General features: G+C 40.0%; 3 protein-coding genes across 9 annotated transcripts in view; 2 read left to right on the forward strand and 1 right to left on the reverse strand.

Annotated features, from left to right (window-relative positions):
* The first annotated feature begins 1,984 nt into the window (after window positions 1-1,984).
* Window positions 1,985-9,711, forward strand: slc3a1 (solute carrier family 3 member 1). Its single transcript, XM_026189210.1, has 10 exons — window positions 1,985-3,149; window positions 3,898-4,077; window positions 4,204-4,349; window positions 4,493-4,618; window positions 5,018-5,137; window positions 7,429-7,553; window positions 7,885-8,086; window positions 8,619-8,801; window positions 9,041-9,166; window positions 9,269-9,711. Exons 1-10 carry the CDS (start codon window positions 2,720-2,722, stop codon window positions 9,698-9,700), a joined length of 2,070 nt encoding a protein of 689 aa, XP_026044995.1. The 5' UTR covers window positions 1,985-2,719; the 3' UTR covers window positions 9,701-9,711.
* A 194-nt stretch (window positions 9,712-9,905) lies between these two features.
* Window positions 9,906-17,889, reverse strand: prepl (prolyl endopeptidase like). The gene is made up of 15 exons (XM_026189209.1): window positions 17,738-17,889; window positions 15,659-15,787; window positions 15,406-15,472; window positions 15,035-15,215; window positions 14,871-14,959; window positions 14,644-14,770; window positions 14,350-14,566; window positions 13,671-13,862; window positions 13,294-13,506; window positions 12,895-13,070; window positions 12,477-12,693; window positions 12,161-12,310; window positions 11,552-11,678; window positions 10,469-10,557; window positions 9,906-9,990 (listed from the first exon to the last, which is right to left on the reverse strand). The coding sequence occupies exons 1-15, from the start codon at window positions 17,867-17,869 to the stop codon at window positions 9,913-9,915; spliced, it is 2,184 nt and encodes a 727-aa protein (XP_026044994.1). The 5' UTR covers window positions 17,870-17,889; the 3' UTR covers window positions 9,906-9,912.
* camkmt (calmodulin-lysine N-methyltransferase) overlaps window positions 16,612-20,644 on the forward strand; it is a 119,137-nt gene continuing 115,104 nt past the window's right edge. Inside the window, exons 1-5 of one of the 7 annotated variants that reach the window (XM_026189212.1) lie at window positions 16,612-16,732; window positions 17,592-17,695; window positions 18,400-18,576; window positions 19,600-19,778; window positions 20,336-20,400. In XM_026189212.1, coding sequence (XP_026044997.1) covers window positions 18,415-18,576; window positions 19,600-19,778; window positions 20,336-20,400 — 406 coding nt within the window. In that variant the 5' untranslated portion in view covers window positions 16,612-16,732; window positions 17,592-17,695; window positions 18,400-18,414. The other 6 variants (XM_026189211.1, XM_026189213.1, XM_026189215.1 and 3 more) reach the window with 6 other exon arrangements.

A 20,644-nucleotide genomic window follows, 5' to 3' on the forward strand; every position in this document is an offset into this window, starting at 1 on the left:
CTACACTGAGAGTTAAATTCGCAGTCACTGAATTGGTGTTCTTTTTCTTTTTCCCCCTCTTTCCCCACAACAACCTTCAATGACTTTACCTTGAAGGCACAGGGCAGTTACTGATTTAGGTTGGGTTTGTGTTTACCAGGAGTCTTTTGTGTTAACCTAAGCACTAAAAAAGTGATGGAAGCTTTAGAGATGGATATTTGTCAGGAAAAAAACTCAAGTCTTTTACAGTGTGCACACACATGCATTGTCTGTGTGTGTGTGTGTGTAGTATTTAGATGAGGTTAAAATATGCTATAAATACAAACCTGTAACATACAGGTATATATATTCAATCATTTAATGGCAAATGTAATGTGCTTTCTGAAGTGGCAGTATTGGAAGAGAAAGGACCTAACAGAGATTGCTGGCTGGTTAATGTTATTGTGGTACACTTGCTCTTGGTGCCATATGACAAATAGGTACTTGAATGTGTAGTTCTTTTGCAGTTACAGTTGTTTTAATGCAATGGTATAACTTTTCTTTGTGGTGGAGGGAGTGGGAGGGGTGGTATCTCCTATTGGTGCATGTTTTGTGATTGAGGAAGGAGTGTAATTTGCGTGTGATATGCACTGGGTGGGTGGGTGGGTGATAATGTGGACAATGTTCAGTGTGGTGGAACACAATGTTGGAGAGGAAAGGCAGTGATAGAGGAACAACCTGTAGATGAACTGGAGCACAAATGAGAATATTAATTCACTTTTAGGTACTTAACGTACAAATTAGATTTCCCTTACTTTAAACCCCCCAAACCGCATGTTTCCCATCATTCCCATTGTGAATGTTGTCATATCTCAGATTCGCATACTTTTTAACATTGTGCAAGCTTTTACCACACTGAACATGGTCTTCAGTTAAGGTTTTTGTTTAAGCTATATCAGACACTGGGCTTGGAGAGAATTTAAGGGAGGGAAGGACAGAGAAACATTTATTTTTCTGAATGTAATTCTTCATTAGTCACACTGATTCCACTGCATGGACGGAATACAAGCAGCACTGCAGGTTCACATTCTCTCCTCATCGGTCATTTAATGGCAGAACAAGCTACCTTGGCTTCCTTTGTTTAAAATAAAATAAAATATATACTTGATCATTATTCTGATTGTGGAATATAATGTCAGAACTTATGTGGGAAGACATAAGATAAAGGAGTTTTTGAAAGTTTGGCAATGCCTGGATAATTTGACTCTGACTTGTTGCTATGATTTAACGTTCTGTTGAGTAAAGAGAATTTTACAAGCATTTGGTCTCCTGAACCTGTCAGTTATTTTTGGGCCGGGTTGAAGGTTTGCATTCCCTGTGGGCTTTTTAGCATAGACATGTGTTTCTGGTCACTCTTTATATACAAGTAGAAGTTCTGTACAAGAATAAGTTAACATATAGGTCAGAAAAGAGAGCAGTAACTCTAACATTAAGATTGAAAGACTGACACAGGCACACAAATGTGTCAAGGGTTCTTTTTTTTTGTAATTTATCATAAGTCACAAGATTGTAAATCAATGGCAAGAATAATACAAGATTGATTCCTAGAAATCTGTGATGCTGTAAAGTGCAAATTAAAAAGGAATTCTATCATTTGTAAATCTTAAACCCATGTATTTTCTTCACAAGGGAAAATAGAAAACATCAAATGCTTAAAGTGAAAAAATGTAGCATTAAAAAAAAGTCCCTGAAATGTTTAGACATTTTTAGCATCCCTTTTTCTCTCGACAACAGTTCATTAACTTGTAGGAGCTGAGACCAGTTCCAAAGGTTTTCAGTTTGATCTTTAATCTGTATGGAGGGCTCAGGGGTTAGAGGTCACCAAAAACACACTGCTAGTACAGTTAAAGCATACCTGGGTAAGGAAAATAATGTAACACTATGAGTCATGGATTGGCCTCACCAGAGGCTGGACCTCAACATTACTAAAACAATGTGGGATCATCTTGATAAGGAACTCTACAAAAGGCAGCCAACATCCAAAGAAGAGCTTTGAAACGTTCTTTAAGAAGCCTGGTCAACCATTCCTAAAGACTTCTTAAAAAATTACAAAAATGCTTATCTACGAGAGGCTGTGTTAAAAATAAATAAAGGTGATCACACCAAATATACACTTTAAGATTTGTGAGAACAAAGTCTAATGGGCCGGATTGGAGACTGTGTCTGTCCAATTTTGGCCCCAGAACTTTAAGTTGGACACCCTTGATTTAGGTTGTATTTTATGTATATTTTTTCAGTTTAGGATCTGTGAGCTGTGAAAGGAAATGTTAATCAACACGTTGTGATGCGTTTTCTAAAGATCAAAGAAATGGAGTAGCTCTTGGGGTTTTGAAATATCTTCTGTATTTTAATGTTGGTGTTAAAGTTCACAAATCCCAAAATAGGAAACCCATTTAGTTCAGCTGCATCTTTATCGCCTACAATATTAAAAGGCATCTTGCACCTTGGTGCTTTTGTTTGGTTCGGAAGTAACTGATGTCTCAGTCGTAGTTAATACTGTGTACTGAAAAAAAACGCTAATCTGTAACCAGTCCCATCAACGCTCCACTTTCCCACATTCCACAGGTGTGTCAGAGACAGGCTCTACTCCGTGTACTATGACCCTCTGACTGTAGTCATATATTTAATGTACGCTCTCCGAGTCACTCATTGTTCTTGAGGCGAGCTACACAACCCGACACGGTTCGTTTTAACAAACAACATGAGTTATAGAAACGACTCCGACAGCGTGGAGCTCGGGGAGTGCACCAGAAACCCGGGTTATAAGGATGCAGACGGAGACGGGCCAGCAGCGAGGGACAACATCAGCGTCTCCGACAGCGAGGAGAAGCGGGACTCCATCGGCGTGAAGCGGCTCTCAGACGCGCGAGATGAGTACACGCAGATCAAACCGTACGCCGGGATGCCTAAGGAGGTGCTGGTGCTGTACTCCTCTAAAGCCCGGTACCGAGTGCCCCGAGAGATCCTGTTCTGGCTAACGGTGTGCTGCACCCTGGCTCTGGTCGCGGTCACCATCGCGGTGATCGCGCTTTCTCCGAAGTGCCTGAGCTGGTGGCAGGCCTCCCCGGTGTACCAGATTTACCCCCGGTCCTTCAAAGACTCCGACGGGGATGGGGTGGGAGACCTCAAAGGTAAGACACCCAAAGCACTGCTGCAAGCTCCTAACCCTGACTATTCGAAGATTTTCATTAAAACAGGTGTTTTTATGGACGACACCAATGACGCTCCGCTTCCAACAGTGGAAGGCACATGCTGTTACACTTTTGAGTCACTTAGAGCGTTTCCATATTTTAATGTGCATTTCAAACTACTGTACTTTTAACACCTTTAGGCCATATTATAAATACTTCCCCATATACTCTTATAGATTTGAGTAGCCTACTATTGAAATCCTGCAAAATCGCTGTGAATTTTTTTTTGCCAGATAAAGCCTCCTATGAACTCTCCAGGCTTCATTTTTAAAAAACAAAACAAAAAACAATGTAGCACCCTTTCTGAGATTGTGGATTTACAAAAATTTGGCAAAGTCCTGGTAGATTTTTTTTACTCTGTCAACCTAACAGCTGCTCTTATCAATTTCTTATATTTGGTCACTTATACAAGGGTAAATTATTAACTTTATTTAACCATTCGCAAAGTATACAAAGGGAATGGTAAAACTGCATCTCGTTGTTTTCAATGGCTCATTTATAATATTAAATATGCAGATGCTTTTTAGAGGGAAATGACAGCTGCTCTCACTATATTGCATTATTTCCTATAAAAATTTACTAATGCAATGCAGAATTATCTTTTCCTATCCATAGTCCTTCAGTTTATTAGGAATCTGAATTTCAGCACCGAGTGGTTACAGTAGATCCTGTATCTCCTGTCTGACAGGCATCAGGGAGAAGCTGGACCACTTTGAATACCTTAACATCAAGTCAATTTGGATCAGCCCTTTCTACCGTTCTCCCATGAAAGACTTTGGGTATGATGTGGAGGACTTCCGTGATATTGATCCACTCTTTGGAACCATGAAGGACTTTGAGGACCTCCTGGCAGCAATGCACAGCAAAGGTGTGCACTTTGAATACCCTTGTTTATGTGAAAATGTGGAGCTAGAAGGTGGTTTTGGGGGGTAAGATTGTTTTTTATAGCAGGCTGCATGTCTGACACACAAATACCCATCTCCATTTCCACCAGGTTTGAAGCTGATCATGGATTTCATTCCAAATCATACCAGTGATCTACACCGCTGGTTCAACTTGAGCCGGACTAGAGATCCTCACTATGAGGATTATTACGTCTGGACTGACTGCAAACCAGACGGACCGAAGCCTAATAACTGGGTTGGTGCTTGTACTGTTATTTTCTACCTGGTCTATGATTTTGTCTTCTGCACATTTTCACTGAACCTTCACCAAGTTCATAGTACTAAAAAGGTGCAATGTACTGGAATTTAGATCAGATTTGTTTCCCATCTTGCACTCAGGTGAGTATCTTTGGGAACTCATCATGGACATACGATGAAGTTAGAGGGCAATGCTACCTCCACCAGTTTCTCAAGGAGCAACCAGACCTGAACTTCAGAAACCCAGATGTCATCAAAGAGATGATTGTAAGATTACTGGAACATGCAGTGACACACACACAGACACACAAAAGCTCAGCTACTGACTCATTTCTTAAAGTACATTCAGTGATGCATGTGCTAAAATCATGTGTTTTCTTCATCTGTTCTGTCTTTCACTGTATTATCATTTTTGTGTCCTTTGTCCACATTTAACAGTAATGTGTGACACACCGATTATACACTAACTTGTACCAGTTAACCTATGTTTTTAATTGTGGCTGCACACAGCGCAAAGTACAACAGAAGCAATAATGGGCTGTACATAAACATTTCTACTCAACTGTCTTTGTTATAGTTGAATGATTTTATCTTTCTGGAGCCTTTTCACACATAATGTAGATGCCAGTTTAATTGCTCTATATACATTTCCCCCCTCAATTTTAGGATATAATTCATTTCTGGTTGGAGAAGGGAGTGGATGGCTTCAGGATGGATGCAGTGAAGCACATGCTGGAGGCTCCACACATGAGGGATGAACCACAGGTTGATCCAAACAAACCACCCGTGAGTGTTAAACTACACATCTAACCTCATTGGTTTTGTTGAGTTCAGCTAAAATTAATAGATGGGCACACTGAGGTCATACTGAGATAGACAGAAATAACAAAAACATATCTCCAACAACACTACACCACCACCACTAGCCTGAACCTTTGATAAAAGTCATGATAGATCCATGCTTTCATGTGAATTGTAACCTCAGTTTACAGGAGTGACAACCAGCGTGATCTTCTGCTGCTATAGCTCATCTGCTTCAGGGTTCAAGTTTTTCGGTATTCAGAGATGCTCTTATGCACACCTTATTTGTGATGATGTTTTTTGAGTCACTGTTGCATTCATATCCGCTCAAAGCAGTCGGGCCATTTTCCTCTGACATAAAAGCGCTAGGTTTTCAAGCATTTTTAAATTGGGAGTTGTTATGATGCAAAATCAATTTTAAGATTATGCATTTGTTTTGGTAAAAGATTAACCACCAGGTTAATTTACCCCTAAGTCGGGGCTCATTTTGCCCAACAGCCACCACGTTGGAAAAAGAAAACCAGAGCCACGTTTTGGCTAAAGCAATCACACGTGTTTACTCACTGGCACTTCATCAACATGTGATATAACTTTATAACCTAAGATAAATAGCTTTTGATGTGAAACTGATAGATGATATCTGTTATGCCAATAAAAACTTCGACAGGCAAAAAGCATTCTATAGTGAAAAACTTTAAATGTGGTTCAGAGGGTTGTGAAGCTCATCTGTAACCGGAAGGTTGCCCTTTCGATCCCCCAAGCTCTCTCTGTCCTGGTCGTTGTGTCCTTGGGCAAGAAACTTCACCTACCGCCTACTGGTGTTGGCGCGATATGGCAGCCTCGCTTCTGTCAGTCTGTCCCAGGGCAGCTGTGGCTACAACTGTGGTTTGTGAATGTGAAAGTGAATGAATAGTGGAATTGTAAAGCGCTTTGGGTGCCTAGAAAAGCGCTATATAAATGCAATCCATTATAAATATCTACTTCATCTATAAGGTTCTTTGTTCTGCAGTAAGTTGAAAAAGGAAAATGCTCAACAAATTTGGGGTTGAATGACAAGAACTGTGCATCGTTGCTCAGATAAAGGTGGTGGATGAACTTAACAGTTCTAAGAATCCAAGCTGTAACTTAGAGTTATGCAGGCATAATTAGATTTTATTGACTTATGTAATATCTGAAATGTCAGAGTCCAAAGTTTAACGATCTGATCCATGAAAGCAGCTTTACTGACGAAGCACTTTCCCTTGTTGCTAGTAGAAAATATTAATCAAAAGCTGAGTGGGACTGTTCACACTGTGTATGATGTATCACTGATTATTTATCTCTAGCTGAAATGTCAGCTTCATAATCATGTGAAGAACACACTGTTTGTGAAACTCAAAGGGTTCGTGATACATGCTGAATTAAGGTCAAAGAGGCTGAAGATATTTCTCACAGGGGAAAGATTAGAAGCAAAGGAGCATATTTTGGTGGATTAGCAAGTCATTGGAGTTTACTTACGACTGCAGGGTAAAACCATAACACTGGGACTCTTTTACTCACTGATGACTGAGAATTTATACCCACAGATTTGCATACATTTTTACAGTCTGATCATGTTTAACCACGAGGTAATCTTTAAACAAAACAACACTAACTCTTTGCCATCTTAGAAACAGTAATTCATTTTTACAAACCACTGGAACTACAATTCTGCAATTGAGAAAGATATGTAAAAGTTGTGTTAAGAATTTTATCACATCCTTAGTCGTGATTCAGCTAAATATGAATCAGAAACCATCTGTCTCTACATTATTGCTTTAGTGGTTTATGCTGTGGTTGCTGTTGGCTGAATGGTTCACTTGCCTGTTATTAGGCCAGCTTAATGGCTTGAGATTATCTTTCACAAAAAGACATGCACATTAGGTGTAATTTTAGAACTGTGACATCACTGTCTCTGTGCAGGTCTATGGCTCATTCCCTTAAATCTGTAAACCCAATGCTTTACACTCTGGTAACACCAATAGTTGTCCAGTGAGTCAGATTTCCTCAGCGCCTCCATAATTAGAACTTAACAAGATGTTTTTTCTTCCTTTGCCTTTCTCGCCCATTTTATTTGGACAGTTACAAAAATAACAAATCTGAAGAATTAGCAGAAACTTTCTTAATCCACAGTTTCTCACTCAGCAAACTTTGCTCAAAGAAAATACAAAGTCTAACTCCAGCACACAGCCTGAAAGTAGCTAAGCTATACTAAAATTGCATAATCACTACATAACCTTATACATATTTCTATCCAGGAGTTGGTAACTACAGAGTGGGATCTTCACAGTGACTACACCACCAGTCAGGTGGGCTTGCATGACATACTGAGGGAGTTTAGAGCACAGATGGACATCTACAGTCAAGAGCCTGGCAGATACAGGTAGGAAAGTGATTAAGTGCATTCAATATTACTATGGCAGAAAACTACCTGTAATTATTATGTCACAATCATCCTTAATTTTAAAGACCTTTTGCTTATGCAATGCACTAATGTTCAAACCAAACGATTTCATTAAATCGTTTGGTTTGAAATGATTTAATGAAATCTAGAATAAGGAATTAAGCCCAGATTTTTAAAATGATTTCAAATAAGGACACACTGGTATTTTAGAGTAAGATAAACAAAATCAGCTAATGGACGATATCTTGACATAAGTCATCGTGGTTTCTGTGTCATATCACATGCTAAATAAATTCCTCCTGTGCTGCAGATTCATGGTAACAGAGTCATACGATTATGAAGAGGTGTACAAGACCATGATGTACTATGGCAGCAGGCTGGAAAAGGAAGGTGACTTCCCCTTTAACTTTTACCTGCTGGATCTACCCCACAACACCAGTGGAGTATGGGCTAAGCATCTGGTCCACCTCTGGATGGGCAACATGCCCAAAGGAAAATGGCCCAACTGGGTGGTGAGTTCTTAAACTCATATTTATTTCCTCGCTTTTTACAATTGTAAAAACCACAGGATCAGTAGCGTCATGTCCTGCATACTGTGGCACATAACATGCCGAAATCATGTGTCGGCAGCATTCATAAGAATGAACTGTCGAGTCATCCTTAGTAGACTGTCTGCCTGAGATCATGCTTCTCACACTTGTGTTGTCATATCTTTCAAACCACAGGTCGGTTTATGTATTTGTTAATCATCAACCCCTTTGCAGTGACAGTTTGACAAACACTAGGCAATGAAATTAAATTTGTCAAAAACACTCCTGTAAAGCTAAATAATTAGAAGCTGAGTAAAAGTAAATTAAGCATGTTTATTTTCTGTAATTATTATTGATTAGGCTCAAAAGTATAGCCTTCTTACTTTATGTGCATCTTCAGACTTTAGCACCTAACACATATTAAGAAAACAAATATGTTTCAGCCCACCTCCTTACTTCCTAATTTCTTAATCAACCCTTTGTCTTGTTTTTCTCTTACCTACACTGTTATCAGGTTGGAAACCATGACAGGACTCGGATTTCTTCCAGTGCTGGTCGACTCTATGTTCGTGCCATCAACATGCTGCTGCTGACCCTTCCAGGCACAGCCACCACCTACTACGGCGAGGAGATCGGCATGGAGAACATTAACGTGACAGCAAGTCAGATACAAGACCCAGCCGGCAAATACAATACAGTCAGTACTGTGCACACACTGAAGAAACCTTTAAACCCTCACTGTCACACATCTCTGTGAGAGGTCCTTAAAAATAACCAGTTTAATGTCATTTTATTAATAACAATAAATAAACATAAATATAACAACATAAATGTCTTTACTTTAAAGGACATTTTTGCAGTCTTGTTGTATCTAATACACTGGCGACTGTATACATGAGCAAATATACCAAAATGATTCCTCTGCTTTCACTGCAGAGTGCCAGTCGAGACCCTCAGCGTTCTCCATTGCAGTGGAATGCTGACACGAACGCAGGTTTTAATGAGAAAACAAATCTCACCTGGTTGCCACTACACCCCGATTATGAAACGGTCAACGTGGAGGTATAGATCTGTTTTTCTAATGTTCAACTTTGAAGAAAGATCGTTTTCTTATGTGTATCTTTCTATGGTTCATCTGTCCTCCTCCCATTCCTTTATTCCCAGGCCCAGATGAAAGATGATGGTTCTGTTCTGGCTCAGTACCGCTTCCTGAACACCCTGCGTCAATCAGAGCTCCCCCTTAACCGTGGATGGTTCTGCTACGTCCACGCTGATGCCAATGTCTTCTCTTACATCAGAGAGCTTGATGGACTTAAGCGAGCTTTCCTCATAGTGGTTAACTTTGGTAAAGAATCAGCTGTCACAGATCTCTCCTCTGTTCGTGAGCTGCCAGACGAGTTGAAGGTGCTGATGAGCACCACCATAGCCAATGATGGCAAAGTGTTTCCGAAGTCTCGCATCCAGACAGAAGTAGGAGAGGGTTTGGTGATTCAGTACTCCACCAACACTCGGTTTAATCCCAACCATCCTGAAGAGTGCTACATCTCTGAGAAGGCTTGCTATTTGGAGACCATAGACATACTTTATAAATGCTAGTAAAAATGGAGATGAGTATCCAATAACTGCTGTATTACAGAAACCATCAAAGCATTAAGATTTTTCTCTGGTGTTTCCTCTAGAAGGTAGTGATTTCTTATCTTTGAAAGTGTAATTGCTGTTATTATTATTAGATTTGGGCACCAGTCTGTCTAGTTGCCGTGATGGAAGATGCTCTGTTTTTCATGCCCGACTGCTTCTTCATAGCCTCGCTATCTTCTCCGCTTGCGTGGAGGCCGAGGAGGGTCCAGGCCAAGCTCCATGTACAGAAATGCAAGCTTGAGGGCTTCCTTTGTTATGGAATAAAAAACAACAAACAGTATGTATCTGTCATCACCCATCCAAGTGCTAAAACTCAAACTTTTACATTCATAAGGCAAATTATAGATTATATATTAAGAAGGCTTTCTCAGATTTGGCTGTTTATCACACACGTACATGACGTCATGGTGCATTTGTAATAAACAAAATCACATCTACAGGTAAAAGGACTCCTTAATTTAACTGACTTTGTACCTCAATTTTAAAGCTGTGAGACAGATAGTATATTGCAATCAAGCGCTTGCTCTGTGCTTACTAATATTTCATGTCTCAGTGTTGGTGTGCATTCTGATGGGACATTGAGAACTCATAATTTTCAGAAAGTAAAAATGTCTCATACCAGAAAATATTTGTGTCCAATTTTCAGATAATTTGTCCTTAAAAAGACTGCAAAATAAAAACATCGATCTTTTCAAGAAGGTTTCAGCTTCAGGAAAATTAATTTACCTCCTCCAGCATTAGCTCAAAGTCTTCTGTTCCAAGGTGATTTGCTCCAGGTTGGATATTCAGAGCTATGTTTGGTGCTGGTTTACACTCTAAAATTAAACGTACACAAAGAGATTCAAGAGCCAAGTACGGGCAGAAGACAATACTTAAAATTAACATTTTCTTTAAAATGTTCTTTTCTCTGCTCCCCTTCTCTGCCCATTTCCCCCCCAAATCATCTTTTTCAGTCTTCTGTCTTTGCTTTCACTCATTTATCCTCCCATCTGATATCCCCCTGCCTCCCCTCCCTGTCTCTGTGGTATGGACTGTTTCACAAGTGCGGTCTTGACCTTGACAGCTCCCAGTCTGTGGCGTCTAATCTCTTGCTCTGATACACTATCTCTTTACCATGCTAATGGGCCTGCCCACCCGCCTGGATGTGTCTATGCCATCAGCACTTTATCAAAGACTCCGGAGAACAGAGAGAGACAGATTAGGGAGACATATACACACACACACCACACACACAGACACTTAAGCTGCCTGGTGTATGTGTGAACAACAGAAAAGTGAGCGAGGGTAACGGAGAGAGATAATGTGTGCATTTGAAACGGGAGCAGAGGAGGCAGTGCGAGAGAGAGGGGTGTAAATAAGGAGTACCACCAACGTGGTGAAGGGAGATTATAAGTGAGAGGGAGAAAGAGCCTGTCAGGGGGAAATTAGAGCAATTAGCTGACACACACATACACACACACACACACACACACACACACACACACAAAATGCATGTATACACAGAGGCAAGCTTTACTACAAGGTGACCTATGCAACATTTTGGTCATCAACTTAAATGCTGTTAGCACTCCCCCTGACAGATAGCCATGCATCTGCTACTGCTACCTCTCCCAACATGCACACTGAAACTACTATTGGGGGATGACCCTATGCTATTAAAACCTCTGATCATGCATAAATTACTCCTAAAAAGATGAGGACAATGTATGCTGAGATGCACACAAAGACAAATGCACACCCCCATAGAATGAGGTACTCAAACACACAATAATATGCATGGCTTCATACTTGGAGAAATGACTTGATTACCTGACTTTGGCTTCATGCTGGAGTGTGTATGAACGGCTTTCTTTAGTTGTTCAGTGTATTTAAAGACGCCTGCCAGAGGAACCATGTTGTCACCACTGTAGGCTGTCAGCAGCATCGATGGGTAATGCTGTATCACACAAACACAGACACACACACACACGCATTTTAAATTACATACTGTAGTTTACATTATGTTTACCAAATGTATTAATTATCAATGGCCCTAAATGCGTCCCTACAGTGTTTCATGGAATTAAACCAAACATGAAATAGATGTCAGTTACCTCGCATTAGGTACAGGACAATTTTTATTGCATTGGAAATTTGAAATCAAATACACCAACCTGGTCCACCTACAGGTAAGACTGAGTCCCAGAAAGGTTGGGACTCACCTGCAGTTTCTTACCTGCTCAAAGCATCCGTCAATGCATTTGATCAGCATTCAACTATGATTGAGGTGATTGAAACACGTATGTGCTAATGCAAACAAATGTATAAAGCAAAACATTACATGAAGTGGTAACACAAACAAAAAGACTATTTTCTGTTAAGCCAGTTAAGAAAAATATAGCTGCATTTTATTTTTATATTCTGTTTTCCTCTCCATACCTGAGGAGTGATGTTGTGAAGGGGACAGTAGGAGGTGATGATATGTCTGTGTTCTGGGTTTCCCACTGGGTCCCCCCATTCATCTCTATCCTCTAAAGTTAGAGGCAGGCTGTGATCCTCCATAGTCCCTAACACATCCAGAAACGGAGCCTGAAAACAGGAAAAGGTGTGGTTTTGGAAGTGTTTAGCTCACATTTTTACTACAAGTAACTATAGAGAGACTTAGTCAAGAATATTCATCATTTTGGTCAATTTAACAACAATGTTGTATGGTTCAGGGTTTAAGCACAAAACCTCCAACGATTTAATTTCTTACCTGCAGGGTGACAGCCCGCATCAATAGTGGGTGTCTGTTGCACAGAGCTCCCACTGGCACAGCCCCAGCACTGCAGGCTGTAAGAGCGGTGAGAGAAGGAGAGGAGACTCCTAAGGAGAAAAGGTGATGGAGACAGGCTTGGAGGTCCTCAACTCCTCTCCGCTTCCCTCCCACGCAGGCTTGTCTGTGCCAAAAAAGGCCACGCTCCCCTCCACCTCTACAGAGTGTAAAAGCAAAGAACAAGTTACTTCAACTCATGGGGAGCACAAAGTTTGAATTACATATTTCACTTGCCCCCTATGACGACAATAACTTGTCTGTCATTTCCCTGTCATTTTGGTCATATAAAGCATGTCTCTCATCATAACTTTTTGAGCCAACAGGGTTTGGTTAGCTTCCTAGAGGAGTGACATTATACCTGACATGGCAGTAGGCCAGAGCCCAGCCCTGCTCCAGCATCACTTTTTTCTCTGGGTAGAACTCCATGTTAAGATCTCTGCCATAAGCACCATAGACATGGACCAGCAGCGGTGCCTGTCTCAAATGCTCCACAGGTACTGTATGAAACAATGTCACAGGCACAAAGGTACCGTCCTACAAAAACACACAGAGATGCACTTTCAGACTAAAGGAATTAATGGTAAATTATCTAGAAATAAGTCTATAAAATTTGTTACAATTATACGCCTCTGTGTTAGGTGATGATGTATGAAGAAGCACAAAATGCCCTTCTCTGTATGGTGATAAATGCTAAATGCTTAGAGCCCTGCTGAGATTGTCTTATTATTTGCGCAAATTATATTTCAAGTTTCCTCACTTGGCTGCAGGCCTCCAAGCGCGTAGTGATATAATCAGCTTGGTTCTCTGGGGAGGATCCATCTCCAGTGTCTGATAAAAGGAGCCCATTCTCAGGGTGTAGACAGTATGGAACCGGCGGATGGACTGGAGAGGATATCAGGAATTCTAGCATATTTTGTTGGTCAGCCAAGCCTGGTTTCTTGGTTTTAATGGCACAAGCCCAGGATGGAAGCTTTAGCATGAGTGTAGAAATAAAAAGCTTTGAGAATATATTAATAACACTAAACCACAAACCCATAAAATTACAAAAAGTAAAGACTAAGAACAACCAAAAGGTGGTTAAAGTCTCAAACGCTAACAAGCACATAAGTATGTAAGAAATTGTGTAATAATTACCTGTACTATGTATGCATTCTTGGGGTGGATCAGAGGGACCACAATGAGAGCTAGTTCACTAACTGGCGTTCTTGCAACCAACACACAATGGTCTCCAACCACGTCCATGTCTTTAATTGTAGTGCCAGGTTCAGGCGCAAACAAAGAGACCCAGGAATCCATTGATGGCTCTGAGACAGGAGCCTGAACCACCTGGAAATTAAATGGAAAGATGAATCTCCTTCACTGAAAATCAATGTTTTAACTGGATATTAAATGTAGCACTCTGTAAAATACTACCGGTAAGTTAATAGAGCAAGTTGTGAATAGAGACCAATTGAAACAGAACATAAGGAAAATTATAGCATGTCAAAAGACAGAAACCTTTTTAAACCATTTTAACTTCTGACATTTTGTTTTCCATGTGCATTTGAAGAGAAAGTGAACAGTAGGTAAAAGCAGGTATACTCCTGTAGTTACAGAGTACACTGCATTCATGCCTGAGTCTGAATTATACCTGGTAAGTTCTGCTAGTCATTATGTATTTATATATGTGTATTTTTGTCTGCATTATTCCTTATATTGTCACTATAGGACCAAACACTTATCCAGGTTTCCTTGGTAATGATGGGCAATCACTCATGTAAAATCTAAAAATACTAATATATATATATACACACACACACGGGACACACTATACCTGATATTCTTGTCCAAGCCCTGTATTTGCCAGTATAATAAGCCGACCTCTCCAGTGCTCCACGTGGTACAGGAGATTGAGCTGGCGTGGCTGAACCACAAATGGATCTAAATTTGATGTTGCTATATCACTTAGCAGCACCTCTGAACTTGTCCTGCTGTTACAGTTGATGGTCAGGATCTGTCGGTCTCTGGTCAGGGCAACCTCCACAAACACACTGGGGAGATGTCAGCAGGTCAATTAGAGATGGTGTGGGAGTAGACGCAGCTTACATGCTGCATCGCTTACACTTACTCAGGCTGCATTTCCTCAAATACAGAGGTTATCCTGCTTCCACTGGAGGTGAGATCCAGACGAAACACTGCGCTGGAACGTAGACCTTCCAGAGTCGAGTAAAATAGTATCTCATCTGTGGCCCACTCTTCACACATGCACACAATAATATGCAGTATTTTAAGTTTTACATCAGTGCTCTTACCTGTAACACAACTGAAATGAATTTTTATTGTGCAAAAAATTACCAAAGCTAAAGACTTTCTCCAGGGTTAGTGTCACATGTTGGGGATGCAGAGGTAGGAATCTTCTCCTTTCAAGCCTCACGACCACACACCTGATTCATCACAAAATTAACATCCTCTTTCTAATTCAGTAAGTACAGTAGTTTAAAATGCCTTGTTTGATTTACCTCAGCTCTTCCGTGTGAGTACATTTTAGCGACGCTGCAAGATGCCTTTCCTGTGGGGATAGACGGATTCTCTGGACCGTCCACTGAAATCTTTGCTTTCTCTTATTATTTTCAAGTCCCGTCTTCTCCAACTCTCCAGAGATTTGTCTTAGATTCAACACCTGCTCTGGCTCCAGGTGACCTAAACACAGAAGAAATAAGTTGGAAAGATTTCTAATGATGGACTGCATAAAAAGTTGCACATGCAGTAACAGGGATATAGTAGAAAAAAAAAATCCCTGTTGAGAAAATAGTCTTCTGCTGCTAAACTTTAGGCTTTCAGAGCTGCTAACATGAGCGGTTTAAAGACCCTCATCATGTTTGCTGCTTACTCTGTTTCTTGTCCATTCTGTATATCCCATCTTCTTCAGTGAAATATAAATGGTGATGTCCAGAGACCTTTGACAAGATAAATAACAACAACAGATATGATTAACATAATTTGAGGCTACCAAATAATCCTTTTCATGATATAGAAACTCAATTGCCAAACAAGTCATATTTATTGTTGTCCATCAGTCCCACTAAGATAATATTCGAAATCATTATAAAATAGACAAATCCAAAACAAAAGGGCATCCTCACCACTGAGTAATCAGGTATATTGGAGAACCTGTGGTATGCATCCTTTAATCTCCTCCTGAAATACTTCTGTAAGTCCCTGTACCTCTCGAGTCCGGAGCTTAGATGGTCAGACGATGATAACGAAGTATCCTAAAATAAAACAGCTTCAAAAATTACTGCAATATTCCTCCACCTATTTATTGAAGTGTCACAGTCTTTTTGAGTAAGCAAAGCACTACTGTACTTATAGTGTGAGCAATAGTTAAAGATACAATCGCTATGTTCAGCAAGTCATTGTTAGATAACCTGGCTGCCTAACAATGTCTGTTTTTGTGTAATTCTAAGGATTGACAAGGAGGTGACATGAAAAGTGTTCAATGATAAAACTTAAGTTTCGGGAAACGTGACTGTTTAACTCTGAAGTGAGCAAAACACCAGAAGATATGTTTATTGCTCTAATTGTGTTTATTAAATCTATACTGATTTTTTTTTTTTTATCAATGATGGAATTTATTAAAAAATAGATGCTATGATGTCATTAGTTACAGTTTTCAATTGTATGCAAAAAAACCCTGACTTTTAAACAGATATTTAAATTTCTTTCAGTAATTTTGGTCTGCTATTTGTTACAAAACTAATTATCCTAATTTGAATAGTATTAGAAAAAAAATATTATAAATCTTAAGCTAAATTTGAGTGAATCACTGTTAAAGTATACTGCTTTTATTTGAACATGACTGGCTACATATACTTTGATAAACCACAAATTATAATGAAGTCACCCCAGTGTTTTTTCATCCTTGATTACTTAATGCTTCTGTTTGAAAGAAAATATAATCCAAATTCACAAACAAATTCATTTTAGAGGTGTAATTAAAACACTTTGTGCAGAAACACTCAAAATTAAGATCTATTATGATCACATTCTTGAGTTTATAAATTCCCCAGTGTGATTGGCTGTATTGAAGCAGGTAGATGAGAGCCTGGAGAGGTGGGGGTATGCTTTGGGGAGAAGAGGTCAGCAGAAACAAGACAGAATACATGTATCTGAGTGAGAAAGAGACAGGTGTAACACTGAAGAGAAGATGAGTGAAGGTAGAGTTTAAACACCTGGGGTAAACCATCCAAAACGAAAAACAGTCCACACACAAAGATAGGTGAAGGAAAAAGTGAAGGTGTGGTGGAGTGGCTGGGCACGATATATCAAGGGTGATTTGTGACTGAAGGATAGCAGCAAGAGTGAAAGAGAAGGTTTAGTAGATGGTAGCAAGATCTACTATGATGCATGGTTTGGAGAGGGTGGTGCTAGCAAAAGGAAAGGAGGCAGAGCTGAAGATGATAAGATTTCCACTGGGAATGACCAGGATTAACAAGATTAGTAATGAGTACATTTGAGGAACAGCTCAGATTGAGCAGTTTGGAGACAAAGTCAGAGAGGCAAGGCTGGGATGGTTTGGACATGTGCAGAGGAGAGACAGTAAATATAGTGGCAAAAAGGATGATGAATATGGAGCTGACAGGCAAGGGGAAAAGAGACGATTCCTGGATGTAGAGAAGAAGGACATGCAGAGGGCTGGTGTGACAGGGATAGGGTGAGATGGAGGCCACTGTGGTGACACCTAAAGGGAGCAGCTGACAGTAGACAAAATAGTCCCATACGACTTTATATTTGTCTTGTCAAACCAATAGGCTAATTCCTATTTAAAACAATGATAGTGATGGCAATGTAGGAAAGGCTTTTATAAATAAATGACTGCGTTCATAAATGATCCAATTTGAATCTAAAGTTATTTTAAAATTCTAACCATTTGGATAGAAGAGCTTTGGGCATATTTATATAGTACTCACATAAACACATGCATAACAAAACACATAGGAGGCGTTTGCCAGCACAGCGAGCCAGATTCAGAGTGTCAATTTCAGCACTATGCCCTTATCTGTGTCTCCTTACAAGACTAGTTTTGTCAACCCGGCAGAAAGACACGGTTTTCAATAATGAATGAGTTAGCGTTATCAGCGAGACGGGAGACCAGCGTGTAATCCTGCACCAAGCCAAAGGTAAGTAAAAACAGCATCTTTAACGTTGAATGAACTCCTTACCGACGAGCAACAACGCTGAAGGGACCAGGAGAGCCATGTTTTCCGTTTACAAGCGGTTAGCTCCCAGAATTTTACCCGAAATTGCATCGGAACACGAGCAGATAAGAAAAACAAAGTCGATATACACGCCATGACAAATGTTTAACCGTTAATGAGATAAAATGAGCCGGTGACAGCGACGTTTGCGTGATTTTAATTAGCTACCGGTTACTATCAGGTACAGTTGGTCACATTTGCGACAGTTAGGGCATTTTAATTGCCCTATAGTCCTCGCTGCTTTCTTCTACGTTAATTCTTCAGCTACGCACAACAGCCAGCGAGAACATTTTCAGGCACATGTACGATTTCCTAAACGAATACCCGCTTGATGACGTAGCGAGCAATGCCAGGCAAAACTAATCAAATCCGTTTGTGAGCAGCCCTCAGTTATAATTGTGAAATCGAGCGCGATCGTTTAACATGCCTGGACTTGCAAAAGTGTACGGAAGTAGCATGCATCCTTTGTGGGTGTAACAGGTGATGACAGTGAAGCGGTGTATGTGATCATTTCTGCGTCGCTATAGAAAAAAAAGCCTTATTTTTTTGTATTACCGCACCGCTGTAACTGTGACAGCTGCATAAACAGGATTTAAACAAATGCTTACGGGTTTATCTCCTACCAGAAGTACGAAGATAAAATGGACAGGGACTCTTCTGGTGCTGCAGAAAGGACCGAGCCGGCGTCACCTTTGGGGAAAAATATTCACGAAGACACTCGCGCAGCTGATTCCCGCGCCTCCCGGTCAGGGACCTGTAGAAATACTGATGTCGCACGAGCCAGGTGGACCCTGCTGAGACAGGTATGCAAGCACAGAACTCTCATGATTGCACTGCTGTCCCTGAAGGAAGAACAAAGATGATGGGAACCCAGAGTTCCCTGTCACGCTTCCCAAAAACTCTATTGTTTACTTAACTTTTAAAAGGATCATGAACTGCACTGTATTTACTTTCTTGCCCCAAAAGGAGGGGGCAGTTTCTGTACAATCTGATAATCCAGCACTTAATAATAAGTATAATAATAAGTATAATGATATACTAATTACAGTACAGCAGTCTTTTTTCTGCTGATCTGCTTTAACATACAGTATTGCCTGAATTATTGTATAACACATCGGCTTCACAGCTTTGCTGGTAACAGTAGCTTTGTTAACACTTGAAAGCCATCTTTTCCCCTCCCCAAAACTTCTGAAAACCTTGCACGCACTAGAGCAGTAACTGTTCCCTTACATGGACATTATGCAGCCCTTACATTTGGCTGACAAAAATATCTCCCTCCAGGAGGTGCAAAAAGCCCCAGACTACTTTTTGGCACTTTTTCCTGAACAGTAATAAACTGAAACTGTATGGACTGCATATTGCATAGTACTGTGTTTTCCATATACAGTATGTTGTATGTAGTAGTATAGTAGTAAGCATAATACTTAACCTGATTTTTTGTCTTTTCTTTCTAAAACATTTATGCAACATAATGAATACTTTCATGGATTTACTGTGTACAATAACACATTTGTCACATTGTGTGGAGAGAGCCCATGGAGTGACAAGGGTGAACATGCAAATTCCACACAAAAATGTCCCAGGATCTTCTTGCTGTTAGGCAAAGTTGCTAACACTTCACTACTGTACTCAAAAACCAAACTCAATCCTTTGTGTTTTCTTTCTGAAAAAATGTATTAAACATAATAAATACTGTCAAGGATTTACTGTAAACAACAGATCATTTGTCACCATATTTAAATGTTATACTAATCCCAAAAGACCTCTTGTCTTTTGGACTGGAGGAAGGCTGTATTTATTTCCACTTTCTTATTTTCTTGTCACAGGTGTTGCGTCAGAAGCAGGTGGAGAGTCCGGAGGTCAAACAAGTGTCTGTTCGCAGGTTTGCCACATTTGACCTTTTCAGCAGAAAAAGGCTTGTGGCACGAGACCACAGTGATACCTCAGATGACCAGTGGGTGGAGTACAGAAGTGTCTACTTTCCTGAGTACAGTGCCTTACTTAGGTACACACACATGAATGGATCCACATAAGGCTCTTGTTTCATTCTGGCATTTGTAAAGCACAGTGACACTGCAAAACACAAAGGGCCATTTTGTAATCCTGCAATATTATACTAGTTAAAAACTACTGTGAATATTTTTTACAATGTTAATTATCTTGTGTCATCAAAAGTAAAGACTTTAGTAAAGTTGAGTTGAACAAACAAAGAAAAACAAACAAAGAGAAGTATATATGAAGTACCACAAAGCTTTGGTCATGTGGGTGGAAAGAAAATATCTAAAACATGTTTCAATTTTAAATTAAAAGCAGATTTAAAAAAGGAATAATTTCAGATGTAGCAAAAATACAGCCCAATGCTTTTCTGCAAAATAGCTGTGTCAGAGATATGTAAATATATGACAAACCTAATTAGTATTCACTTTTTGATGCTTTTGCTATTGAACAAAGCTCAGAATGGTAAATTTGCACTTTAGTCTTCTTCATCTATCATCTATATAAAAAAGGATAGTTTATGTTCCAAGCGTGCTGCATAATCATTTATATTTTTGTATCTCTAAGGGATAACATGGGACCTCTTAGAGTTAATGAAGTGCTCAACAGTTTTGACAACACCGGTAATGTCTGTAAGTACATGCTTTATCTTACTAGGCATTGTCTTTGTAATGTGTTTGAGTGTTTATCAGAGCATGCATATGATTGTGTTCACAGCGGAGTTCATTTTACCCATAGTGCTCCCTGGCTTTTATCCTTGACACACAAGCACACCCACGCTACAAGTTTGGGTTAACCTCATGCTGTGTTCTGTTAGTGTTTGATTGATGGTTTGATGCAGGTGGTTTGATTCCCTCTCTCTGAATTGGAGTGTGT

The sequence above is a fragment of the Astatotilapia calliptera genome, chromosome 13, assembly GCF_900246225.1.
Source record: "Astatotilapia calliptera chromosome 13, fAstCal1.2, whole genome shotgun sequence".
Lineage (NCBI taxonomy): Eukaryota > Metazoa > Chordata > Actinopteri > Cichliformes > Cichlidae > Astatotilapia > Astatotilapia calliptera.